Source organism: Apiospora kogelbergensis (genome assembly GCF_038363985.1).
Source record: "Apiospora kogelbergensis strain CBS 113332 chromosome Unknown utg000003l_segment0_segment0, whole genome shotgun sequence".
NCBI classification, from domain to species: Eukaryota; Fungi; Ascomycota; class Sordariomycetes; order Amphisphaeriales; family Apiosporaceae; genus Apiospora; species Apiospora kogelbergensis.
In genome coordinates, this window is record NW_027117420.1 from 4332232 (window position 1) to 4352243 (window position 20012).

The 20012-nt window shown below is 54.6% G+C and overlaps 10 protein-coding genes across 10 annotated transcripts; 4 read left to right on the forward strand and 6 right to left on the reverse strand.

Moving 5' to 3' along the window:
• Positions 1-355, forward strand: PG998_006142 (uncharacterized protein; the record flags this gene model as incomplete). The annotated part of the gene is made up of 2 exons (XM_066872960.1): positions 1-76; positions 150-355. The coding sequence occupies 2 exons, from the start codon at positions 1-3 to the stop codon at positions 353-355; spliced, it is 282 nt and encodes a 93-aa protein (XP_066733057.1).
• Positions 356-1172: 817 nt separating this feature from the next.
• Positions 1173-2914, reverse strand: PG998_006143 (uncharacterized protein; the record flags this gene model as incomplete). The annotated part of the gene is made up of 2 exons (XM_066872961.1): positions 1173-2666; positions 2747-2914. 2 exons carry the CDS (start codon positions 2912-2914, stop codon positions 1173-1175), a joined length of 1662 nt encoding a protein of 553 aa, XP_066733058.1.
• A 1411-nt stretch (positions 2915-4325) lies between these two features.
• PG998_006144 (uncharacterized protein) lies at positions 4326-5113 on the reverse strand (the record flags this gene model as incomplete). The annotated part of the gene is made up of 3 exons (XM_066872962.1): positions 4326-4778; positions 4819-4877; positions 4927-5113. 3 exons carry the CDS (start codon positions 5111-5113, stop codon positions 4326-4328), a joined length of 699 nt encoding a protein of 232 aa, XP_066733059.1.
• Positions 5114-5181: 68 nt separating this feature from the next.
• Positions 5182-5571, reverse strand: PG998_006145 (GMC oxidoreductase; the record flags this gene model as incomplete). The annotated part of the gene is made up of 2 exons (XM_066872963.1): positions 5182-5472; positions 5566-5571. 2 exons carry the CDS (start codon positions 5569-5571, stop codon positions 5182-5184), a joined length of 297 nt encoding a protein of 98 aa, XP_066733060.1.
• A 20-nt stretch (positions 5572-5591) lies between these two features.
• On the reverse strand, positions 5592-6748 carry PG998_006146 (dehydratase IlvD1; the record flags this gene model as incomplete). The annotated part of the gene is made up of 2 exons (XM_066872964.1): positions 5592-6058; positions 6121-6748. The coding sequence occupies 2 exons, from the start codon at positions 6746-6748 to the stop codon at positions 5592-5594; spliced, it is 1095 nt and encodes a 364-aa protein (XP_066733061.1).
• Positions 6749-7404: 656 nt separating this feature from the next.
• Positions 7405-8960, forward strand: PG998_006147 (uncharacterized protein; the record flags this gene model as incomplete). The annotated part of the gene is made up of 2 exons (XM_066872965.1): positions 7405-8077; positions 8113-8960. The coding sequence occupies 2 exons, from the start codon at positions 7405-7407 to the stop codon at positions 8958-8960; spliced, it is 1521 nt and encodes a 506-aa protein (XP_066733062.1).
• A 202-nt stretch (positions 8961-9162) lies between these two features.
• On the reverse strand, positions 9163-10210 carry PG998_006148 (uncharacterized protein; the record flags this gene model as incomplete). Its single annotated transcript, XM_066872966.1, has 2 exons — positions 9163-9530; positions 9592-10210. Coding segments are annotated over 2 exons (987 nt in total), but the record flags the coding sequence as incomplete, so codon positions are not given.
• Positions 10211-10670: 460 nt separating this feature from the next.
• PG998_006149 (Six-hairpin glycosidase-like protein) lies at positions 10671-13132 on the reverse strand (the record flags this gene model as incomplete). The annotated part of the gene is made up of 2 exons (XM_066872967.1): positions 10671-12874; positions 12910-13132. 2 exons carry the CDS (start codon positions 13130-13132, stop codon positions 10671-10673), a joined length of 2427 nt encoding a protein of 808 aa, XP_066733064.1.
• A 1018-nt stretch (positions 13133-14150) lies between these two features.
• Positions 14151-14954, forward strand: PG998_006150 (P-loop containing nucleoside triphosphate hydrolase protein; the record flags this gene model as incomplete). Its single annotated transcript, XM_066872968.1, has 2 exons — positions 14151-14637; positions 14755-14954. The coding sequence occupies 2 exons, from the start codon at positions 14151-14153 to the stop codon at positions 14952-14954; spliced, it is 687 nt and encodes a 228-aa protein (XP_066733065.1).
• A 2966-nt stretch (positions 14955-17920) lies between these two features.
• Positions 17921-19838, forward strand: PG998_006151 (sugar transporter; the record flags this gene model as incomplete). Its single annotated transcript, XM_066872969.1, has 5 exons — positions 17921-18119; positions 18176-18241; positions 18295-18447; positions 18501-19335; positions 19394-19838. 5 exons carry the CDS (start codon positions 17921-17923, stop codon positions 19836-19838), a joined length of 1698 nt encoding a protein of 565 aa, XP_066733066.1.
• Between the last annotated feature and the right edge of the window lie 174 nt (positions 19839-20012).

Here is a 20012-nt window from a genome sequence, read left to right on the forward strand (position 1 = left end):
ATGCCGGAGGAGCAGGCCACAAGGGAGCCACCGGAGCGGCCAAGGTCGTTTGGTATAGGCGGTGCTGGCAATATACGTGAGTGGTTTGTTATTTTTTTTTGGTGTATTTGTATACCTTGCGGAAGCCAAAACTTAATAACGCTTTGCAGGAACACGAGCTGATGCGACCCTGCATGACCTCGTTCCCGTATCTTCCCCTGAAAAGAAGGAGGAGCGACCCCGTCGGAGGAGCAGTGTCTTCAGCAGTAGTTCGTTTGCCGAGGGCGAGAGGAGACGGTCTAAGCTTGTCGACAACATGAAAGGGGTATTCAGACGGTCGTCAACAAAAGAGCTGGAGCAGGAAGACGATAATTAAAGAGGGGTGTTGCAAACGCCTGGGATTACATACTAGGTGGGCAATGAACCTGGTGAATGAGGTTACTAGTAAAACCGTTCTTTAAGTATCACGAAATGCGTATTTGTAGCATTACTCGAAGTTATGTATGGTATGGCTCTTTAAAATTGCGTAAAATAAAGATGATATGAATTGCACGTAGGTGGTGGTTCCATAGCTGTAATAAACACAAACCTGAAATAGTATGACGACGAACAAGCACAGACATTGCGACCAGTGTAGTACATACAACCAAGCAAAATAATATCAGAAACCCCGTATCTGACTGAACACGAATGAATCAGTAGGAGGGATGTTTAGATAGACCGTAATTGCGAGAATAAAAAATGAGAAAAAGAATTGGCGTCACCCCGGAATCGAACCGGGGTCTACACGGAACAGTTGCGACACTAGGACCACAACGTGTTGTACTGACCACTATACTATGACACCTTAGAAGCTGTCTGGTGACGATCTAACACGATTGACTTGAAAGAACTGCGCTTGATTGGTGCTATAATAGTTAGAGCTGTGCAGAGCATCCATTTATTGGCTTTTGGTCAAGTAGATTGGTCATCCCAATTGTCCATAAGCAGCCCAACTGCAGCTCTCTAGCTCAAACCACCTACTGTCTCCCAATTCTCGAGCAAGGACAGGGCATTGCAATCACTTTGGCCGTTGGAAATCATATTTTGGTGATTGACATGGAATTAAATCGCTTGATTACTCTCAAGCTTGTGATTATGGACATAGGACAAGTTTGTATTTTGGGACATCGCGCGGTGTACGATTTGGCCCATTACCACATACGCTCCCAACAACGTCTCGCGAAGCCCATCTGGGCCAGTCTCTCTTTCTCGACCTCTTCGATGCCGCCTTCTTCCCAATGGCGGCACTCGTCGTCAATCTCCTTCTTGCCGCTGATCAGATCGGCCTCGGCAGGCTTGACCATCTTGGTGCGCTTCAAGATCTTCCACGTGAAGAACATGAAACCACCCCAGCCGACCGCAAAGTACGCAGTGATGAAGCTGCGCGTGTCGAACGGCACGAACGCACTGTAGCCCACGAAGATCAGCGCCAACCAGCCGATGACCAGAGCCAAGTAGGGCGTGTACGGGGTCAGGGGTGCGCGGTAGGGGAGGGTTGCCGGGTCCATGTTCTGAGCCTTGCAGGCGCGGTAGAAACCGATGTACGCCATCAACATCATGACGTAAGTCATGATCAGTGCCGTCGTCGTCAAGTCGACGAACCAGTAGAAGACCTCGACGGCTGAGTTGGATGACACCAAGAAGGTGATGCAGGAGATGAGGGAAACGCTGAGGACGGCGTACATCGGCACACCTTGCTTGTTGCACTTGGCGAAGATCTTGGGCGCTTGGCCGTCCTTCGCCAGACCATAGAGCGTTCTTGACGAGGAGTAAAGGTAGGCATTGCCGCACGACCACCCGGACAGCAAGATCAACGCGTTGACGAGATCAGGGAGGAATGGGATGCTGAGGTTCTTGATGCCGACGACCCAGGGAGAGGCAGCCGCGCCAGGCTCCCCGCTCGCAATGGCGCCCAGCAGCATGGGGTCACGCGAAGAGCAAATGATACCGACGCACAGGACTCCAACGATGTAAAAACCGACGAGACGGTAGAAGATCAGCTTGGCCACACGAGGGATGGTGCGGCGAGGGTTCTGGATCTCTCCCGCAGCCAAGGCGATCATATCGGGACCGGCAATGGTGAAGGCGGCGTAGATGACGACCTTCCACCAGCCCAGGAACCGTCCAGTGCTTCCCGTCGTATAGTATTCGTGGATCGCGTTGCCGCCGCTCCAGTTCCGGAAGCCGTATGCATCATGCTTGGGGTTGCCTCCGCACATAGTAACAAGGGTCACCAGGCACAGTCCAAACAGCAGGATGACCTTGGTGGAAGCCATGATGAACTCGGACTCTCCATACCACTTGACGGCCACGACATTGAGCAGCAAACATACGATCAAGGTCATGGCTATCCAAGCGGCCGGGTTGACGTCGGGTAACCAGTACTGCATGACCGTGGCTACAGCGGAATATTCCGTGCACACCAACATGACTCCGGCGAAGAAATACGTCCAGCCCATGGCGAAACCCAGGGCCGGGTCGAAGAAGCGGGCTGCCAACTCGAAGATGCTACCCTTGGTGGGCAGGTAGGCGCACATCTCGGCCACACACAAGTTCAGGGGCCAGACGAAGGCGAGACCCCAGAAGGTGTACCCCAGAATGAGGGAGAGTGGGCCTGCCTTACTCAGTACCCCGCCAATACCGACCTGGGCGCTAATGTTAGCGGTGTCCGGTCCGACACAGGCAATTTCCCGAGGGGGAGAGAGAGAGAGGGAGGGATACTTACCCAGAGTCCAGTACCAATCGATCCGCCGATGGCCATCAGTTGAACATGACGCGGGCTCAGACCGCGCTTGGTCTCGCCATAGGAATCGGCAGTGATGACGCCGATGTCTTCGCTGCCGGTATTGGTGCAGGCAGGCGTCATGCCGCCTTTCTTTTCCGTGTCTTCCATGATGGCGGTAGCGAAGGTTGTCGGCTACGGAAAGGATGTTAAGAGGAGGTGTTGGTTGAAGAAAACTTCCGTGACGAAGCAACCTCCAATCTCAAGGGCGACACATCGAATGCTATATATGCGAGAGGCAGCATGATGGCTCTTGGTTCGTATGGAGCATCTTGATAACGTGGTTGTTACATAACGGGGAATACCCAAGCAGGCCAACAAGAGCCTGGATTGCACCTGGATTGCACCTGGATTGCACCCAGCCAAGCTAGAGGGTCGAGGGGAGAGACAACGTGATGGGAGAGCCAATACTAATAGCACTACCCCACCAAGATAACGACGTTCGCTCTCAGCACCCAGCAGCTTGGCACCCTTGCTAAAGCGGCACTAACTGGGCCCAACCCCAGACTGCCAAGACGCTTAGAAGGACGATAACGGCTGTCGATGATAATGCGATTTGGAGGAGAGAGCGAGGTAGGAGAGGACAAGCAACACCGCCCGCACGCGGCAATCCCCCATGCTCTCTCAAGCTTTCCCTTCTACCGTGAACTATCTAGCCCTGCCGGCGACAAGCTGAGGACTTGCTTTACCCCAAGCTAGGCACTGGCGATTTCTTGGCTGCCATTCGCATGGACATCCCATTTCCGACCAAGTGCTGGCTTGGCCCTGTCGTGTCGCATGGACTTGCCTGTTCCTTCCTTATCCCATTCTATTACCCAGTAGTGGCGCATTTCGGGAAACACCTGATACGCAATTAGGCCTATCTCGATATGTTGAATAGCGCTCCAGGGCTGATAGCTGAGTTTACTAAGTGCGATTCATAATGTACGGAAGTATGTACCCACTCCCTCTACTATTATCCGCATTTATGCTGACCACGATACTACAGCAGCCTGTTATCCTTATCGCCGGGCGCTTGATCTACAGTACTACTAGCGGTTTGCATAGCTATCGGATATCAGCCCGGTTGACTGCACCATTACTCCCCCAGCTCGGAACCTAGCCCGCTCTCCGACTCGATAGCCCTGTTTCTTTTTCATAAGGCCAAGCCGACGGTCTGTCTTTCACTCTGATCTAGACATTCGTCGTTTCAACACGACCGCATACAAGTGCTAGATTGAGTCAGAGCTGGAAATCCGGGGTCAGCTGCGGCTAAATCAATAAGACCCTACTCAATTCATCGCTAAACACTCGGATCCGACGACTTCAATCCAATCAACCCTCAAAGTCCCGCGAGGTAGCGAATCCACAGACTACACGGGGCACTCCCCCGCCCCCTTGATGTCATCCGCTATCTATTCTGCCAGGGCGTACACGCCTCCTTGTGGATGAGCAGGAATTGTAAAAGGGAGGACACTAGCATCGCAGACACGAAGTGCCCTCGACGCCAAACAACCGCGCTTTGCTGTCGACGACTGCCTCGTTATCGCCCTATCGTCTCATTGCACCAGTGTCTGCAGGATGTTGAATCAAAGTAGTGCTTTGGCGAATGCAATCCAGAACCTGCTGGTCCGTCTGTACACCCGCGCCTGGCAGATGTTCTGGGCTGTCCTTGGTTGTGTTCGCCACCTCTATCACCCACTATCTCCCGCAATCTCTTGAACGTGTCTGGTGCAATCTGGTCGTCGACGCTATTGTCAAGCCAGGCCAGCGAGATAGAGGGGGATTTGGCCATGCTCGCGCCGCGGATGGTGATGCTGTCTCGCGAGAAGGGTGATTTGCATACATTGTTGTTGTGCTGATTGTCGTAAGATTGGTAGGACTTGGGAGGCTCCCTACGATGTACATGATCTCCGGTCAATCGGCTGGGTAGCTCGCGAGCTTCTCCTGAGCGCGCTACGCAGTCGTGGGGAAATATGCTTAGCTCCCAGATTCTCTACTGCGCTACTGAATGGGCCTGAGACAACCTATTTTACGTAATGAGATGCCGTCGCTGGGTTGGCAGTCAGGAATCGATAGCTAGGCGTATTCACTACTACATGCGATGCGTCGATTCACAAAGGGTTGACTAGGTGCTGACCTACCCCCTGAAAATCGAAAATCACCGGAACGATTGAGATTCGAGCACAGCTCTTGGCCCAATCCTACGGCAATATCAATCGGGCTCGGCCACAGGTGACTAGAGGGCATCCTAACTGAAACAATGAAAAGTCGCGGTAAGTGGAATGTCCCAGCAGAGATGATGACCTCTTGAGCAGCATTCGGCAGCATTGAGCAGGTACTGTTACCCTTGGCTTTCAACCACAACCCCTATAGCCCCTGGATGAGGACCCAACCTATCAAGGAGAATCACCTTGTCTGCGTGTGCGGTTACACAGCCAGATTGCCACCACGATAGATGGTGTACCAAAGAAAACTGCTTTCGGCTGACAAGTGATGCGCTTTCTCGTGTTGATCATCGTCGAAGAATTCCATGCACCATGTCCGACAAGCGCGCCGTCGCTGAATGCCTTGGGGCTCAGAGACAGGCCAGCCTCCACGGCCTTTGACAGCCAGGTGAGTGATTGGTCGACCCAGTGGTTACACGATACTTGCAACGGGCCACCGTTGAGATTGTACACTGTCGGGTCCTAGGTCGTTCTCGGGTTGTATTCATATAGCGACAGTGCTTTTTAGCCCAGTATGCAAGAAAATAGCCAGGCGTCGAAAGAACGCAAAAATACGATCATTTCGAATGTTTTATTTATGTTCAACAGTCCTTTTCCTCGAACCTCTCAAGCTCTTGCAGCAGCTCCGCTTTAAGCTTCTCATCCGCCCAGCTGATCTCGACGGCATCCCTCGAGAGCTGCACCATATCCGCCTTGGACAGGCCGCAGTAGTGATAAACCTTCTCCATGGCCCCGTCGATCCAGACGTTGTGCATGTAGGTCGGGTCGTCGCTGTTAATGCACCACTTGACTCCCTCCAGCTCCCACAGTCTTCGGAGCTTGGGGAAGAGCACGTCGGTTGCTTGCCGGCGGTGGTACGCGTGTGGGCACAGTGTCAGTGGGATCCCTTTCGATGCCAGTCCCTGCAGTAGCTCGGGCCGGTCTAGAGCATTTAGGCCGTGGTCGATGCGTTCGGTGCCGTGCCCACCTAACACGTCGAAGATGGCTTCGTGGATGTGGTCTGCGGCGTCTTTTTGGTCCACGTCGCAGTGCATTGTAGTGTGAAGTCCTGCAAAGGAGCGTCAACGAAGGTTTTTGGCAAGCGGTTGTCAAAAGAAAGGACATACTTACCGTCTTGCTTTGCCATCTGAAACGCCTTTTCAAATAACATCGGAGGGCGGTCGTACTCATTACTGGCTAACCCCACGGCGTGGAACAGCCCGTGGCCCCCTGGGATACGGGCCCAGGGCCGCGCCGCCTCATATGTCGCAATCCCTTCCTCAACGGGGCGGTCGCGGATAAAGCACATGATCCAGTTGCTCTGGACGCCGAACCTTTCGGCCCCCTCGCGCTGCGCCCGCATGTACCCGTTGAGCACGGTGGCAGCCGCGATTCCGCGCGGCAGGTAGGCCTGGAGGTCGAAGAAGGGCTCGGCGTACCGGACGTTCATGTTACGGGCCTTTTCGAGGTAGGCCATGCCCAGCTCGTAGAAGTCGTCCTCTTGGCACAGGACCTGCGTGCCGGCAAAGTACGTCTCGAGAAACGTCGGGGCGCCATTGTCGCCGTGCACTTCTTTTCGGTGGTTGTATAGCACGTTGTACGACTCCAGCAGCTCGTCGTACGCGGCGTACGGCAGCGGCACGTTGTTGCGCCTCGCTAGCCTCCAGCGCAGGGCCGGCGTCAGGGTGCCTTCGATGTGTACGTGGAGCTCGACCTTGGGGAGGGCGGCGATGAAGGGGGATATTTCTAGGCCGTTCATGGTGGTTATATCATTTGTGCAATCGAGATTACGCTTTTCGTCACAGATTCGGAGAATAAGGATCGATTTGACAGCTACACGTACATGTGCGAATATGGCCTATCGGCGTGCTATTCCTGGATCCCACAGGGGCTAGTAGGGGCTGGTTTTAGTGGCGACCACTGACCCGAAGCACTATGGATCTGGCGGCTGCTTGACCTAACGGTACCCCACGTACCAGCGTACCAGCATCACCTCTGACAACCTCAGATAGAGCATCCATCGTCGTATACCATTTGCTATCTCTCGCCAGCACTCTGACTTGATGGGCTTCTTCCTTCCGGACTGGATCTACTCATAGCTCTGACATCAAAACCGAGGGTGGTAGTTCTTCAAAAAAGTGCGAGGTCGGAGAGGCTGCCAGCATCCGAACTTGTCGCAGCTTAGCACATCTCGGCGCTGTTACTGATTTGCTGGAGATAGACAACCCCCGCATCGGGTTCTGTGTTTGCTGATCTCTCGAAAGTCGGCTCAGCTCCGAAGAGTACTACGTTCCATGAGCGCGGCGGGCGCTTGGCGGGAGGTATATCATGTCTCTTCACTCGCACCAAGACCCATCGCGCGAATGCCTCCTTCCAACCCAAGCAGCAGCAGCCTCTCGAGGCTCATATTTAACGATGGGCGCCCCTGACGAATTGGAGACTGGGTCGACTGATGCCAATACGCCGCGTCATGTAGAGGCTGTCGATGCCGCCACGGCCCGCCGCATCGTGCGCAAGATCGACATGCGTCTGATGCCGCTGCTCTTCGTCACGTACGTCTTCAACTTCATGGACAAGACCATCCTGTCGAGCGCGTCCGTCTTCGGCCTGAAACAAGACACGCACCTCCGTGGCCAGAACTACGCGTGGGTATCGTCTGTCTTCTACTTCGGCTACTTCTTCTGGGCATACCCGACTACTTTACTTATCGCCCGACTGCCCGTCGCTAAGTACCTGGCTGCCAACACGCTGTTCTGGGGCGCCGTCGTGGCCCTCACCGCGGCCTGTTCGAACTACGGCGGGCTTCTGACGGTGCGCTTCTTGCTCGGCGTCGCCGAGGCCACCGTGTCGCCAGCTCTCATGTTCGTTACGTCGACCTGGTACACGCGCGACGAGATCCCCACGCGCACGGGCATTTGGTTCGCCGGCAACAGCGTCGGCGGCATCGTCTCGTCCTTCCTAGCCTTTGGGATCGGGCACATCCGCAAGGACCATGACGGCGGTGTTGGGCCCTGGCGCTGGATGTTCATCATCCTGGGCATCGCCACCTTCCTATGGGGTTTCGTCGTCTTTTCGTTCCTGCCTGATAGTATCTCGGCCGCCAAGTTCCTGACCCCTGACGAGCGCCGCTGGCCCAGGACCGCGTCGTCGTCGCGGGTACGGGCAAGACCGAGAAGACGGCGTGGCGCTGGGATCAGGCGCGCGAGTGCCTCGTCGACCCTAAGACCTGGTTCATCTGGTCCCTGTGCTTGCTGGCCCAAATTCCCAACGGCGGCACGCAGAACTTCGCCAACCTCGTAATCGTCTCGTTCGGTTTCACCAATTTGCAGTCTACCCTCATCAACGTGCCCTACTCTATCATCACCATCGTCGCCATTTCGGGCACGGGCTGGCTCGCAGGCCGGTTCCGGTCGCTCAACTGTATTCTCGCGGCTCTCATCGTGCTCCCGCCTGTCGTGGGCAGCGCGCTGATCGGGAAGCGCGACTCGCTCCCGCACGGGGTCGCGCTGTTCGGTTACTTCCTGTTATCAACAGGCCCGGCGGCCTTGCCCTTACTCTTATCTCTGGTGCAGGTCAACTTTCGCGGCGTCACCAAGAAGGGCACAATGACGGCCCTCGTCTTCGTCGCCTACTGTACCGGCAATATCGTGGGGCCCCAGCTGTTCCGCGAATCCGAGGCCCCCGGCTACACCACGGCGTTCCGCGCCATCATGATCTGCTACGCGCTGGTGGTATGCCTCTCGCTTGGACTCCGATTTTATCTTCAGTGGATGAATCGGCACAAGGCATCCGAGGAGGGAATCGAGGCGGGAGTGGGGGCTTCAGGTATCGTTGGGCATAATGGCAAGACGGTAGATGTCACTGGTGGTTCCGAGGAGGTGACGGAGGCGGTTAACCAGGTTCACTTGCGACCTGAGGATTACGAGGATGTGACGGATTGGAAAACGGTCGGGTTCCGGTATCGTCTTTAACTAGGGTGTGTCTATCTAGAATATCTTGTATAAAGTCGCGCACCTTGTGCGTTCCGTTTCTTACCCCTAATATGTCCAACTAAGAGCTGTTCTATTCGCATGATAGACATAATACGGTTGAAACGGGGATTCTCTGCTCAACATACAACGTGTGACCGATGGTGTCGATGCGTGGTTCGGGTATATTATTAGTTTTAGCAAATCATATAGCGATAGAGGGAGTAGTGATGGTCCCTTTCATACAGAACTCATCGCCTTTTTGGACCAGAATGTCCCATGACTTTTCATCAGCAGATTCAATCGGGTCCTGAGCTGATATTTGATACATCTCTCCGGCGTATATTGGCGCTATGGCCCTGTAACGGATCCCGCCCACCGGATTTTCTCCGCATACGTCTCTCCAGTAGTCGAGCATGCTTATGAGGTTGAGCGGTCCATGGACCACGCAGCCGGGGTGGTTCTCAACATCCCGCGTCCAGCTTCCATCGTAGTGGATCTTGTGGCCGTTGAATGTTAGAGCCGAGAAGCGGAAAAGACCCACGGGCGACCACCGTAGCCGCCGATAGGGATCTGCTTATCGATGCACGTCAGCATGCGATTTATCCTCCTCGGAAAAGGACAAAAGACTCACAACCATAACCGGCGTCTACATCTTCCACAGTGGACGGCCCTCGTACGGTAGTATCCTGCACCGACCAAGTTGCCGACGCATGGGCAGCCGGCACTTCCGGGCGGAAGATCCAAGACCTCTGGTCCACGAGTGCCAGCCCGTCCGGCCCCCATAACTCCTTTTCCACCTCAACAAGAACCATTTCCCCGCCGTTGCGGCTCTTCTTTGGCGTTGCGCTCAGAAGCCGCGTCCTCTCCTCGGCTTGTGCCCCTACAAGCAACTGCGCGGGCGTCTTCCACGTCATGCGACCACCGGCCCACATGCGTCGCGTGAAGGGCGCGGGCGCGTTGAACGCCATGTCGGTGCCGTCGGACCCCAGTTCGCTTTCTAGCCCCCCAGGCGTGAAGTAGACGAGGTGGTAGCCCGGGGGCAGCGGAGTGCCGTCCGGCGGTGGGGACTCGGTTACGTCGAGGCCCGGGTGAAGGTGAGGTCGGCCCAGGGTCAAGCTTAGCTTCTGCAACTGGTTCCCGTCGAGGACCTGACGACGCACCGTTACGTGGTTTGCGAACCTGCGCATCATCTGTTCGGCGGCGTCACGAGCTCTTGTCGCGATCTGTCGTCGCTGGGCGACCCCGCTCCCCTACATAAGGGAGGGACGGGGTCTGAGGCGGTAGGATCATACGCCGCAGTAGACACCGTGGCTGTCTGGTGCGAAAAGCCATGGTAGTCTGTGTACTTGATTGGGGAGTATGAGATTGAGGGGCCTAGTAATGAAAGGCCTGACGCTCAGCAATCTGTCGGCGAGTTTCCATTGCGTGGGGGTTGGACTTTGGGGTATCGTTCATCCCCCGCGTTTTCCCAAATACCTCGGCCAACCCTAAATCAAGGTCGAGCTGCAAGGGGCAGATTTAGTCCGATCAATTATAAAGACTTCAGCATACCCAAACAGCTGGGGGATATTATATTTATTCCTTCAATCTGTCCGATGGCTAGTAGTAAACCCGATAAGATGTATTGTATTCCATATGTAGCATGATCCCAATCGTACCATGACAAAGAGGGCTGAATCCAAGGCTACCCAACAGCTCTGCCTCTTATCACTAAATTGGCACATTGAAATCATAGCGGTCTTTTCCCACGAGACCCCTTTTGGTGGCACCGAGTACGAAGGTCCCCGAAGTGCCCACCGGAGCTTCCACCACAACCCGCAATTCGGCATCCCCCTCAGCTGTCTCCCACCGGATCGTGAGGGGGCCTAAGGGTGTCTGCACACGGCCCACGGCATGCTTCAGTCCCATGGCCAGTCCGGCCTCCGGGCTCGCAACCCAGTTTCGATATCCGAACCCAGCAGGGCCGGGCGCCGGCTGCAGCCCTGCGGCCCACTCGGTCAAGACGTAGGTCGGAGCGCCACCCCAGGGATGCGCCAGACTGGTGAAGCGGTCAAGACCCGGCCGCCCATCTGGTAGGATATACTCCCAGCTGGCGCCGGACGATGTCTCTGGGTTATGGACCATGGCGCCCCAGAGTGAGCGCATCAGTTCGTGGCCAGTCGAGTACTTGCCAGCCCGAAAGAGGGCATCGAGGAGGAAGCCGTTGGTGTTGGGTGAGATTTTGGTCTCCGGGTCATCGGCATCGACGTTGGTGTCATCCTTGTAACCGACGCCAAGGGCAAGTTGGGACTGAAGTATGGCAATGGATCGGTTGGCTTGCTCCGCCGAAGCGACACCCGACGTAATGCAGAACGCGGTCGCCGGCACTGAGAAGTTGCCACGATCGTTGACCGCCGCTGAGAATATGCCAAGCTTCTCGTTCCAAAGTCTCTCCTGGACAGCCTTGACCAACCCGTCCGCGAGGGTGGTGTAGCGAGAGGCCACAGAACCGTCTTCGATGGCTTCGGCAAGCTCCGCGAACTCGCGGAGGACCTGAACGGCGGCGCATGAGCCGGACGAAGTGGGCGCTGTTGCGCCCGTGGCGAGGAACTCCGAACTTAGGTGGACCAGCCCATCGGTGTCGTTAATCCTCGACTCCAACCAGCCGAGCTGTTTTTGCCACTTGGGCCACGTCGCACGTAGGAATTCACGATCGTCGGTGGAGCGGATGTAGCTGTACATGGAGCTCGCACCAAGAAGCTGGTAGTCCTCGAGGCCGCCCACGGAACCCAGAGGCGCCGAAGTCTTGGGCTCGTAGCCCATGGGCGTGTTGATGGCGAGCACGCCATACTCGTTCTGCGTGCCCAGCATGATCTCGAGCGTACCCCGAGCCAAGTCAAACCGGGACGTGCTTAACCCGACCACGCGCGCCGTGTGGTAGAAGTCGCCGAGCCAGACCAGCCGGTCACGCTTCGGACCATCGAGACATACGGACTCGATGTTGCGCTGCGTCCCGAACTGTGCGAGCACGTCTTCTGTGTTGAGCGAGTGAGCGTATAGGGTGGACCCGTTGGCCGTGTCAGTGACGGCGAGGTTCCTAACGTACGCCACTTCATCCTGCCACGCGCCGACCCCAAAGCTCCCAGTGAAGGAAACCGTACTTCCGCCAGTGTAGTAGTCTGACATTGAGATCTGGAACACTTCCTGGCCGTCCAGGGATACTGCCAAATGTCCAGTGGGAGCCAGGACGGTCTTGATCCTGTGCCAACTCTTTTCCGCAACTGGAGTAGAGACAGGAAATGTGCCAATCAAATTAGAAGGCAACGTAGTTTGATTAACGAAGTCATAGCCATGCGAGACGAGTATCGAGTTGGGCGGGGCTAGTGTCTTGTTCACATTTGCAAACGTCGACGTCTCCGGCAGCTCGCCTACCAGTCGCAGTTGCAGATAGGGCTCGTATCCTCCGTTCGGCATCGCCACGGTCCACCAGACGCCGCCTCGCTCTATACTGGCATCAAACTCCATGGTGTAATTGGCAAGCGCATAGCCGTTGTCCCATACCGCTGGCTTCTGCGATCGGAGCAGCACACCCATGACCGGATCCACGTCCCACACCGCCGGCTGGGTTCCTTTTTCGACGCAGGCGGTGGCCGCTGCCGCGGCGCCGAGCCCCCATATGGCGTTGAGTTCCTCGTCGTCGCACTGGAACGTGGCGGGCATGTCGCCGACGTCATAGAGGTCCACAGTGGCCTGGAAGCCGACGCGGTCAAAGGAGATGCTGGCTGGGCTTCCTTCTCCGGTCGAGAGGAGGCGGATGGATTGCCAGCGCTGCCCGCCTTGCACGAGTGGCGATGCGAAGCTGCCAATGCTGCTCACGTTGAAAGTCTCGACCCGGAACCCGTTGGCGAGCGAGACGGAGAAGATGTAGGGCCCGTCTGCCAGGGGTGTGCGAGTGGCGAGTATGCCTCACTGTAACGGACCTCAATCTGAACATCGTGATGGTTCTCAGGAGGCTCGATGGCGGATACCGAGAAGAACGGGATGCCGGCCACCTCAGTCCCGTAGTCTAGCGTCGCGAGCGGCGCGGTGCTGTTCAAAGTGAAACCGCTGCCATCTTGGAAGGGGTTCACTTTTGAACTTATAGTCTCGCTGACACTCAGTCCCCGAGGTAGAAACTCTGGCCGGCTTGCCATACTGGGAATTCCTAGTTAATATCGAGCGATGGCGCATCTGAGCCGGTCGAGGTAGAGAACGGAATTACTCACCCAGAAGCATGCGCACTCGCAGCTGCTGATATTACCAAGTAGCTGGCCCAGACAACGATATGAACACCTGATACCTCCATTGTGAAATGGCTGAACACTATTGGTCCAGATATGGTTGCCCCAAGGAGGGCGTGCCAGAGACGGATTTATAGTCCGCAGGCCCATCATTGGCTTCGGGCACTCGGGTTAGCCCATCACCGATTCCCTATAAGAGTTGGATATAACATGTTACTGTCTGATGGCTCAATACGGTGGAAATGTGTGCCGATTGATGGCACCGAGTCAGCCGAGTTCCATCCCAGATCCCACTTCCCGGAATGTGGGGAGCCGCAGGTCCCGTTTCGACGCCCACGATTGCCGGTTGCATCAGTGAGAGGGATCAGCGTAAGGAACACCAATGAGCCAAGGATTCGAATGGAAAAAACGCGGGGTACTTTCATGGCGGAGCATTGGCTGGGGCTCGACCCTTCACCACGTTTCGTGAAACTGGGGTATATACCTTTTAGATCTCAAAGTTGTGATCAACATTGCCCCCATCGTTGTTCTGGACTTCCCAATACTCTCAAACGCTCTAGGTTGACAAAGCTCGAACACTGCAATGCCGATTTTATACGGATCCTCTTCAGAGCAGCTGAACGGCCTCTGGTCGAAAGACCGGGCGGAATTGGTAGATTTCGTTGCCAGTCTGCGCTCTCAGGGAATCGGCCAAGAACTCCCACGCCCAGCCAAGTTGAGCTTAGGGGATCAATAAATACCCTATCCCCAGTTAAGTCCTGCTTGACTAGATAAGACCGATACTACCGGAGCTTGTCTCCGAAATCGAGCGCAAGCGCAGGGCGTGCTCAACCCCCTGGTAGTTGGCGAACTATTTCATGAACAGTCTGCCCCATGGCGTGACCTTACACATAAACACGTCCAAAGAATCTGGTGTTTGTGCAAGGAATTCATGAAAGTAGCCCTGCAGCATGTCGCGACCGACAACGGCGAGGCCGCTGCGGCCATTCTCCAGAATATTGTCGAACCATCGATGGACCGCATCTTGAAAGACGCCCAGAGAAAGACGGATGATATCTTGAAGTCTCATCGGAATATCCATCCCATCACGTATAACATCGACATACTGGCCAAGATAAATAGGCTCGCGGCCAAGAAAAAGAGAGCTGAATTTGAAATCATCCGCAAGACCTTTTTGGCAGTGGCTAAAAGTCAAGACACCATTAAGCACGGCTCTCTTGACTTGATGGACCTTGTTGATGATTTAGTTGAAGGCAATATGAATGACTCACCCATGAAAACCAATGCAGGCCTGGAGGAGTCCATAGCATTATATGCACTGGACGTCTTGGAGGCATATTACGATGTAAGTTGGGATGATGTGAGAAAGAAAGAGCCACACGTAGACGATACTAACTTTGACTTCGATGCTCGTGCCAGTGAGTAAACCTCCACAAACTACCTGGGCTTGAAGAGAGCTCTATATCTGAATTCAGGCATATGCTGACGAACTATTCAACAGGCGAAGCCTTGACCAACGGAGACGCTTGTGTCAGACAAGAAAGACAATGCTTCCTCCAGCGACCATCAGCACACCACGATCGAAGCAGCCGGTTCAGGTGACAAGCCGCCCCTCCTAAGTTCCTATGCGTGGAAAAGGTGGTTTGCCCAGAGCAAGGCTGATTTGGAAGAAGCCAATGAGAAATTTAAGAGCAAGGCCGATTTCAAAGCAATCAAGAAGAAACTCATGGGCTGATAGTACATAAGGGGTGGTGGCTTTAAAATCGGAGTGCTGGAGCCTATTTGATAGTTGCTGAAGAGAACACGCCGGATGCGGCAATCGAGCTCCGGGCAGATGGCTGGATTCTCGACTCATCAGTGGCCGCAACTAAGTTCAATTCAAGCCGTTCCTACCATCTTGTCCTACCATCTTGATTAGTATGCGTCTGTCCGTTGTTGGATGTCAAGATGTATGAAGAGATGTCGTCGGCGCTTCCACGGTGACTCTTATCTTATCAAGGTTCTCTGGGAACCCCCCACAAAATCTCAGCTGTGGTGGCGTGGTGGCAAATACCACCCCCAAAAAAGATTGACTTGTCCCTAGCGTTCTGCGGAGAGAGCGCTGCTTGCTGCACGTGGAGGGTGCACAGCACCCAAAATCTAAGATTGCCCAGCGAGATCCAGCGGCTTTCTTCAGTGGGCTTCAGTGGCTAGAGTGGTTCTCGCGGAGAAACGGGGTCTGGGGGTCCTGACGAGCGATCGCTCCCCACGTCTTGCCCATTCTTTTTGACGACAATCATCGTTTTCACCAAATGGCGCCCAAATGATTGAACTGATTGATTCTACGTCTTTCCCTGAGTGAGAAAATGACGACACGGGCTGGATATTTTATAAACTAAACACACGCAACAACTCATCGCTGTGAGGTGGCGCCTGATTCCCTAACTGAGTAACCCGAGGCAAGCACCCTGGACAAACGGATCCTTACGCTCTAGGATGTTAGTCACATGAAATTGGACTAGATCCGTTTAAGCTTCGAAGTGCCTGCACCGGGTAAACAACCAATGAGAGAATGCAGACAGGGCGCGTTCAATAGAGGTAAGTCTCGCCGAGAGCTACGGCTTCACGGCTTTTGGACACGGCAGGATCGGCACAACATTAGGATCTCTTGTTATACACGCAGGTTCAATATCCAACTACTTTCACGCCTTATCCACTAACAGCGCGCGAAAGGGTATTGCAGCGGAGTGTTCCCAATATATTCCCCATAAAGCTGCGACTGTAAGCTCGTAAGATCTTGGCTTTAGGTTGCATATTTCCAAGTAAGTTCACATAGCGAATGGAGATCTGCGCAGCGCTAATCTTGACTGGCGGCGGACGGCCGACTGGGGACGGAGAAGTCCTTTTGCTCATTTGGACACGCCCTCGGTTTGCCAAATGGGACTTCGGTCCTCAGGGACAGTGTCTCATGAGTGGGTGAACGGCATTGAGATGGGCTGATGACAGGGTGTATATTCGCTAAGTGAGGCTCAAAAGCAAATGTTCAAAATAAGAGTGCGGCAAAGGGCAGGCGTAAGGCAGGAGGCGTAAGGCAGGAGGCGTAGGGCGGGCGGGCGGGTGGAGCCGCTGCTCTCCTTTCCTTCTAGCCATATTCTTTTCTATCCATGGCTGGCCGGTAGCCGAGGAAGAAGGGGCGACATCAGCTTCTCTCCCTTGCCAGCTTGCCTTGTCGGCTTGTCTAATCCATACAGCGTCTTTTCGTTTTGGTCCCTTCGATCTAGTGTCAAGCGTCAAGCATCAAGCGTTTCTTATTGCGACGAACTCCAGTTCGCCAGCTAGGATGTATTCTGCCCACCTGACCGCCTTCTTTTTGACTCTGCACAACACCAAGCTTACATATGCGGTCGTTTCCCATTCTAGTGGAAAACGAGCAAAGATCACCGTGGGCTGTTCCAGTTATTATTTCCAGCTTCCTGAATTTCTCCAGTCTTCTCAGCATTTAGTATCGCCAGGTGCCAAGGTCCGTTTTTCCCCGTACGAGAAGAGACCAGATGCTCGGTTCTGAATGGAAGATGGGTTTTCCCCCGGCCAAGAGAGAAAAGTCTGACCGAGGCAAATCCGAGATGCAACGATGTAACCCACTACAGACCTGGGGACCCCAGCCACTAATCCCAGCCCGCCCGCCAACGACCAACTTTGACGCTTGAATCTTCCCCGCGAAATTGGCGTCTTGTCCACCAAAAGCGAAGGGCAAGAGGGCCCAAGAGAAAGATCCCTTTACCGCTGATCCTCCGCGAACCCACTCCACCCACTCTACCCACTCTCGCATCCTGCTTATTACGCTTCACATTGCCCGAATCGTTCATTACTATGGGCTTGTCGATGGATCTCGAGTCTGTCCCGGCGCGGCGAACACTGACAAGCATTGGTAGCCGTTTCTTGGAGACGCCTTGACTGTTCGTCCATTGCACGACTTGCTTGGCTTGTCCCGTTCGTCTGCTGTATCTTTCGGCCGGTAATATGTTCCAGATAACTCCAGGCTCGAAGCGCCAGTTCGGCCACCGTCCCAACCAGGCTGCAGGCCTTCTAGGACCCCTGGAGAGGTATCACTCAAAGCCAATATGACCTCATGGTGCTCCATGACTCTGCAGCACTAGCAACGTTTTCCGCTCACGGCGCAAAGCTGTGCGGCATAGATGCTGACCTATCGGACGGCCATTCGCGGTAATAGATCAACATGTGACCCACTCGTTTCTTGGATACCTCCTTCGGCTATCTCCTTTGCAGGTCTAGCACCATTTGACTCGTGCCCGAAGTGTGCTGAGCATGTCTGTCGAAGAGCATTTCCATTACCAGAAAACAACTGGATCTCGAGCTGCAACTAGGAATGTGGTAACGAAGGAGGGTGCATGGTAGTCTTTGTCATCCGAGGCGGGAGGACGGAGAACCTGCTCGCCAACTATATCTAGTAGGACAGACCCCGCGCTGCAACATATGCGCGAGTTCCATTAGAGTTCCCTCACCCCTCGGCCATTGCACCCCCTTTGCCTGGACCAGCAGCCGTTTCCCAACTGGGTTTTGAGTCTTTTCAGAGCTACCATCGTGGTTCTTGCTTACTTGGACACTGATATCCCCCCAGTCTCGACTCTCCTATTGGCGAGCCGCATCTTTTCCCTCTTCGTGCTACAGAAACCCCCAAAGTTCCTCCGATCGATCACAATCATGGGGTCCCCGCGCTTTATGGGCCTCACTGGCCGCCCGCTATCGTTGATGGTGTCGACAATCGCCACGTGTGGTTTCCTACTCTTCGGATATGATCAAGGTGTCATGTCTGGTATCATCAGCGCTCCTGCGTTCAACGACATGTTTGAGGCGACGCGACACAATCCTACCATGCAAGGATTTGTCACAGCAATTTACGGTAAGATCGTGTTTCCCCCTGGCGATGCTAGGCCACGGGAGCTAATGCAGTTCTAGAAATCGGATGCCTGGCTGGCGCCGTATTTATGCTGGCGTTTGGAGATCTTTTGGGACGGAGAAAAGGTAGGACGAACTTTGATAGGCGGCTCCGAACGTTTTTGCTAACGTCATGGAAGGTATAATTCTGGGCGGTATCGTTATGATCATTGGTGTCGTTATCCAGGTTACTGCTGTCGCCGGGGCAACTCCCCTTGCCCAGTTCATCGTCGGCCGTGTTGTCACCGGCGTTGGTAATGGCTTGAACACCTCGACTATTCCGACTTATCAAGGTATGTGTAGCAGCCCCCAATCACGTTAGGTTGTTGAGCTGACAAGGGAACAGCCGAATGTAGTAAGACAACCAACCGCGGTCTCCTGATTTGCATCGAAGGCGGTATCATTGCTTTCGGTACCCTGATTGCCTACTGGGTTGACTATGGCAGCACCTTTGCCACGAACCCAGATTTCGTCTGGCGCTTTCCCATCGCGTTCCAAATCGTTTTCGGACTTATCCTGTCAGGAGCTATGTGGTTCCTGCCGGAGTCCCCGCGTTGGTTGCTCACCCACGAGCGCTACGAAGAAGCCGAGACTGTCATTTCTGCCTTGCGTGGATACGAGCTTGGGAGTGAGCAAACTGCCTTGGAGCGCGATGTCATTCTTGACTCTATCCGGGCCTCGGGTTTCTCGGGCCAGAAGTCTACTCCTATCAAGGCGCTCTTCACCAACGGGAAGACTCAGCACTTCCGTCGCATGCTGCTCGGTGCATCTTCTCAACTTATGCAACAGGTTGGTGGATGCAATGCGGTCATTTACTACTTCCCCATTTTGTTCGAGAACTCCATCACCCCCGGCGACCACAACATGGCCCTGTTGATGGGTGGTGTCAACATGATCATTTACTCCATCTTCGCTACCGTATCTTGGTTTATCATTGAGCGAGTCGGACGTCGGAAGCTTTTCCTCTGGGGAACCGTTGGACAATGCTTGTCTATGGTCATCACTTTCTCTTGCTTGATAAACAAGAACGCCATGGCGGCGCGGGGTGCGGCTGTTGGTCTCTTCACGTATATCGCATCTTTCGGTGCCACCTGGTTGCCCCTGCCTTGGCTGTACCCTGCCGAGATCAACCCCATTAAGACCCGAGCGAAGGCCAACGCAGTGTCCACTTGCACCAACTGGTATGTCAACTCCCCTAGGATCATTCATTATGGGATAAGTAGCTAACAAAACCTACAGGCTCTTCAACTTTTTGATTGTCATGGTCACCCCCATTATGATCGAAAAGATCAGCTGGGGCACCTACCTGTTCTTCGCTGCCATCAACGCAACTTTCCTCCCCATCATCTACTTTTTCTACCCCGAGACGGCCAACCGATCCCTGGAGGAGATCGACATCATCTTCGCGAAGGGCAACGTCGAGAACATGTCTTATGTCAAGGCGGCCAAAGACCTTCCGTACCTGACGGATGCCGAGGTCGAGCAAGAAGCCATCAAGTATGGCCTCATTACGGCTGGTGGCCAGAACAGCGCTTTCTCTCGTGCCGCGCACGCGCACGACGCGGAGAAGGCAGGTGCCGAGGACGGCAACGACAGCAGTAAGGAGAATGTGGTCCAAGAGAGTGATATCGAGATTGGTACCAACAACGGCCTTGGTCCCAGCAAGCGGGCTGGCCGAGGTTAAATTTTCTGCCACTCGATGGACATCCTGGGCGATTGAATCCAGTTCTAACGATGGGCACATTACTGTCGAGGTAACGGCGCCTCAGGTTTGGAGGCATACATTGAATTTATTATACAGACGATATAGAGAGATCGCCACAGGCCTATGTTCTGTTTAGATACCCCTTCCGAAAAT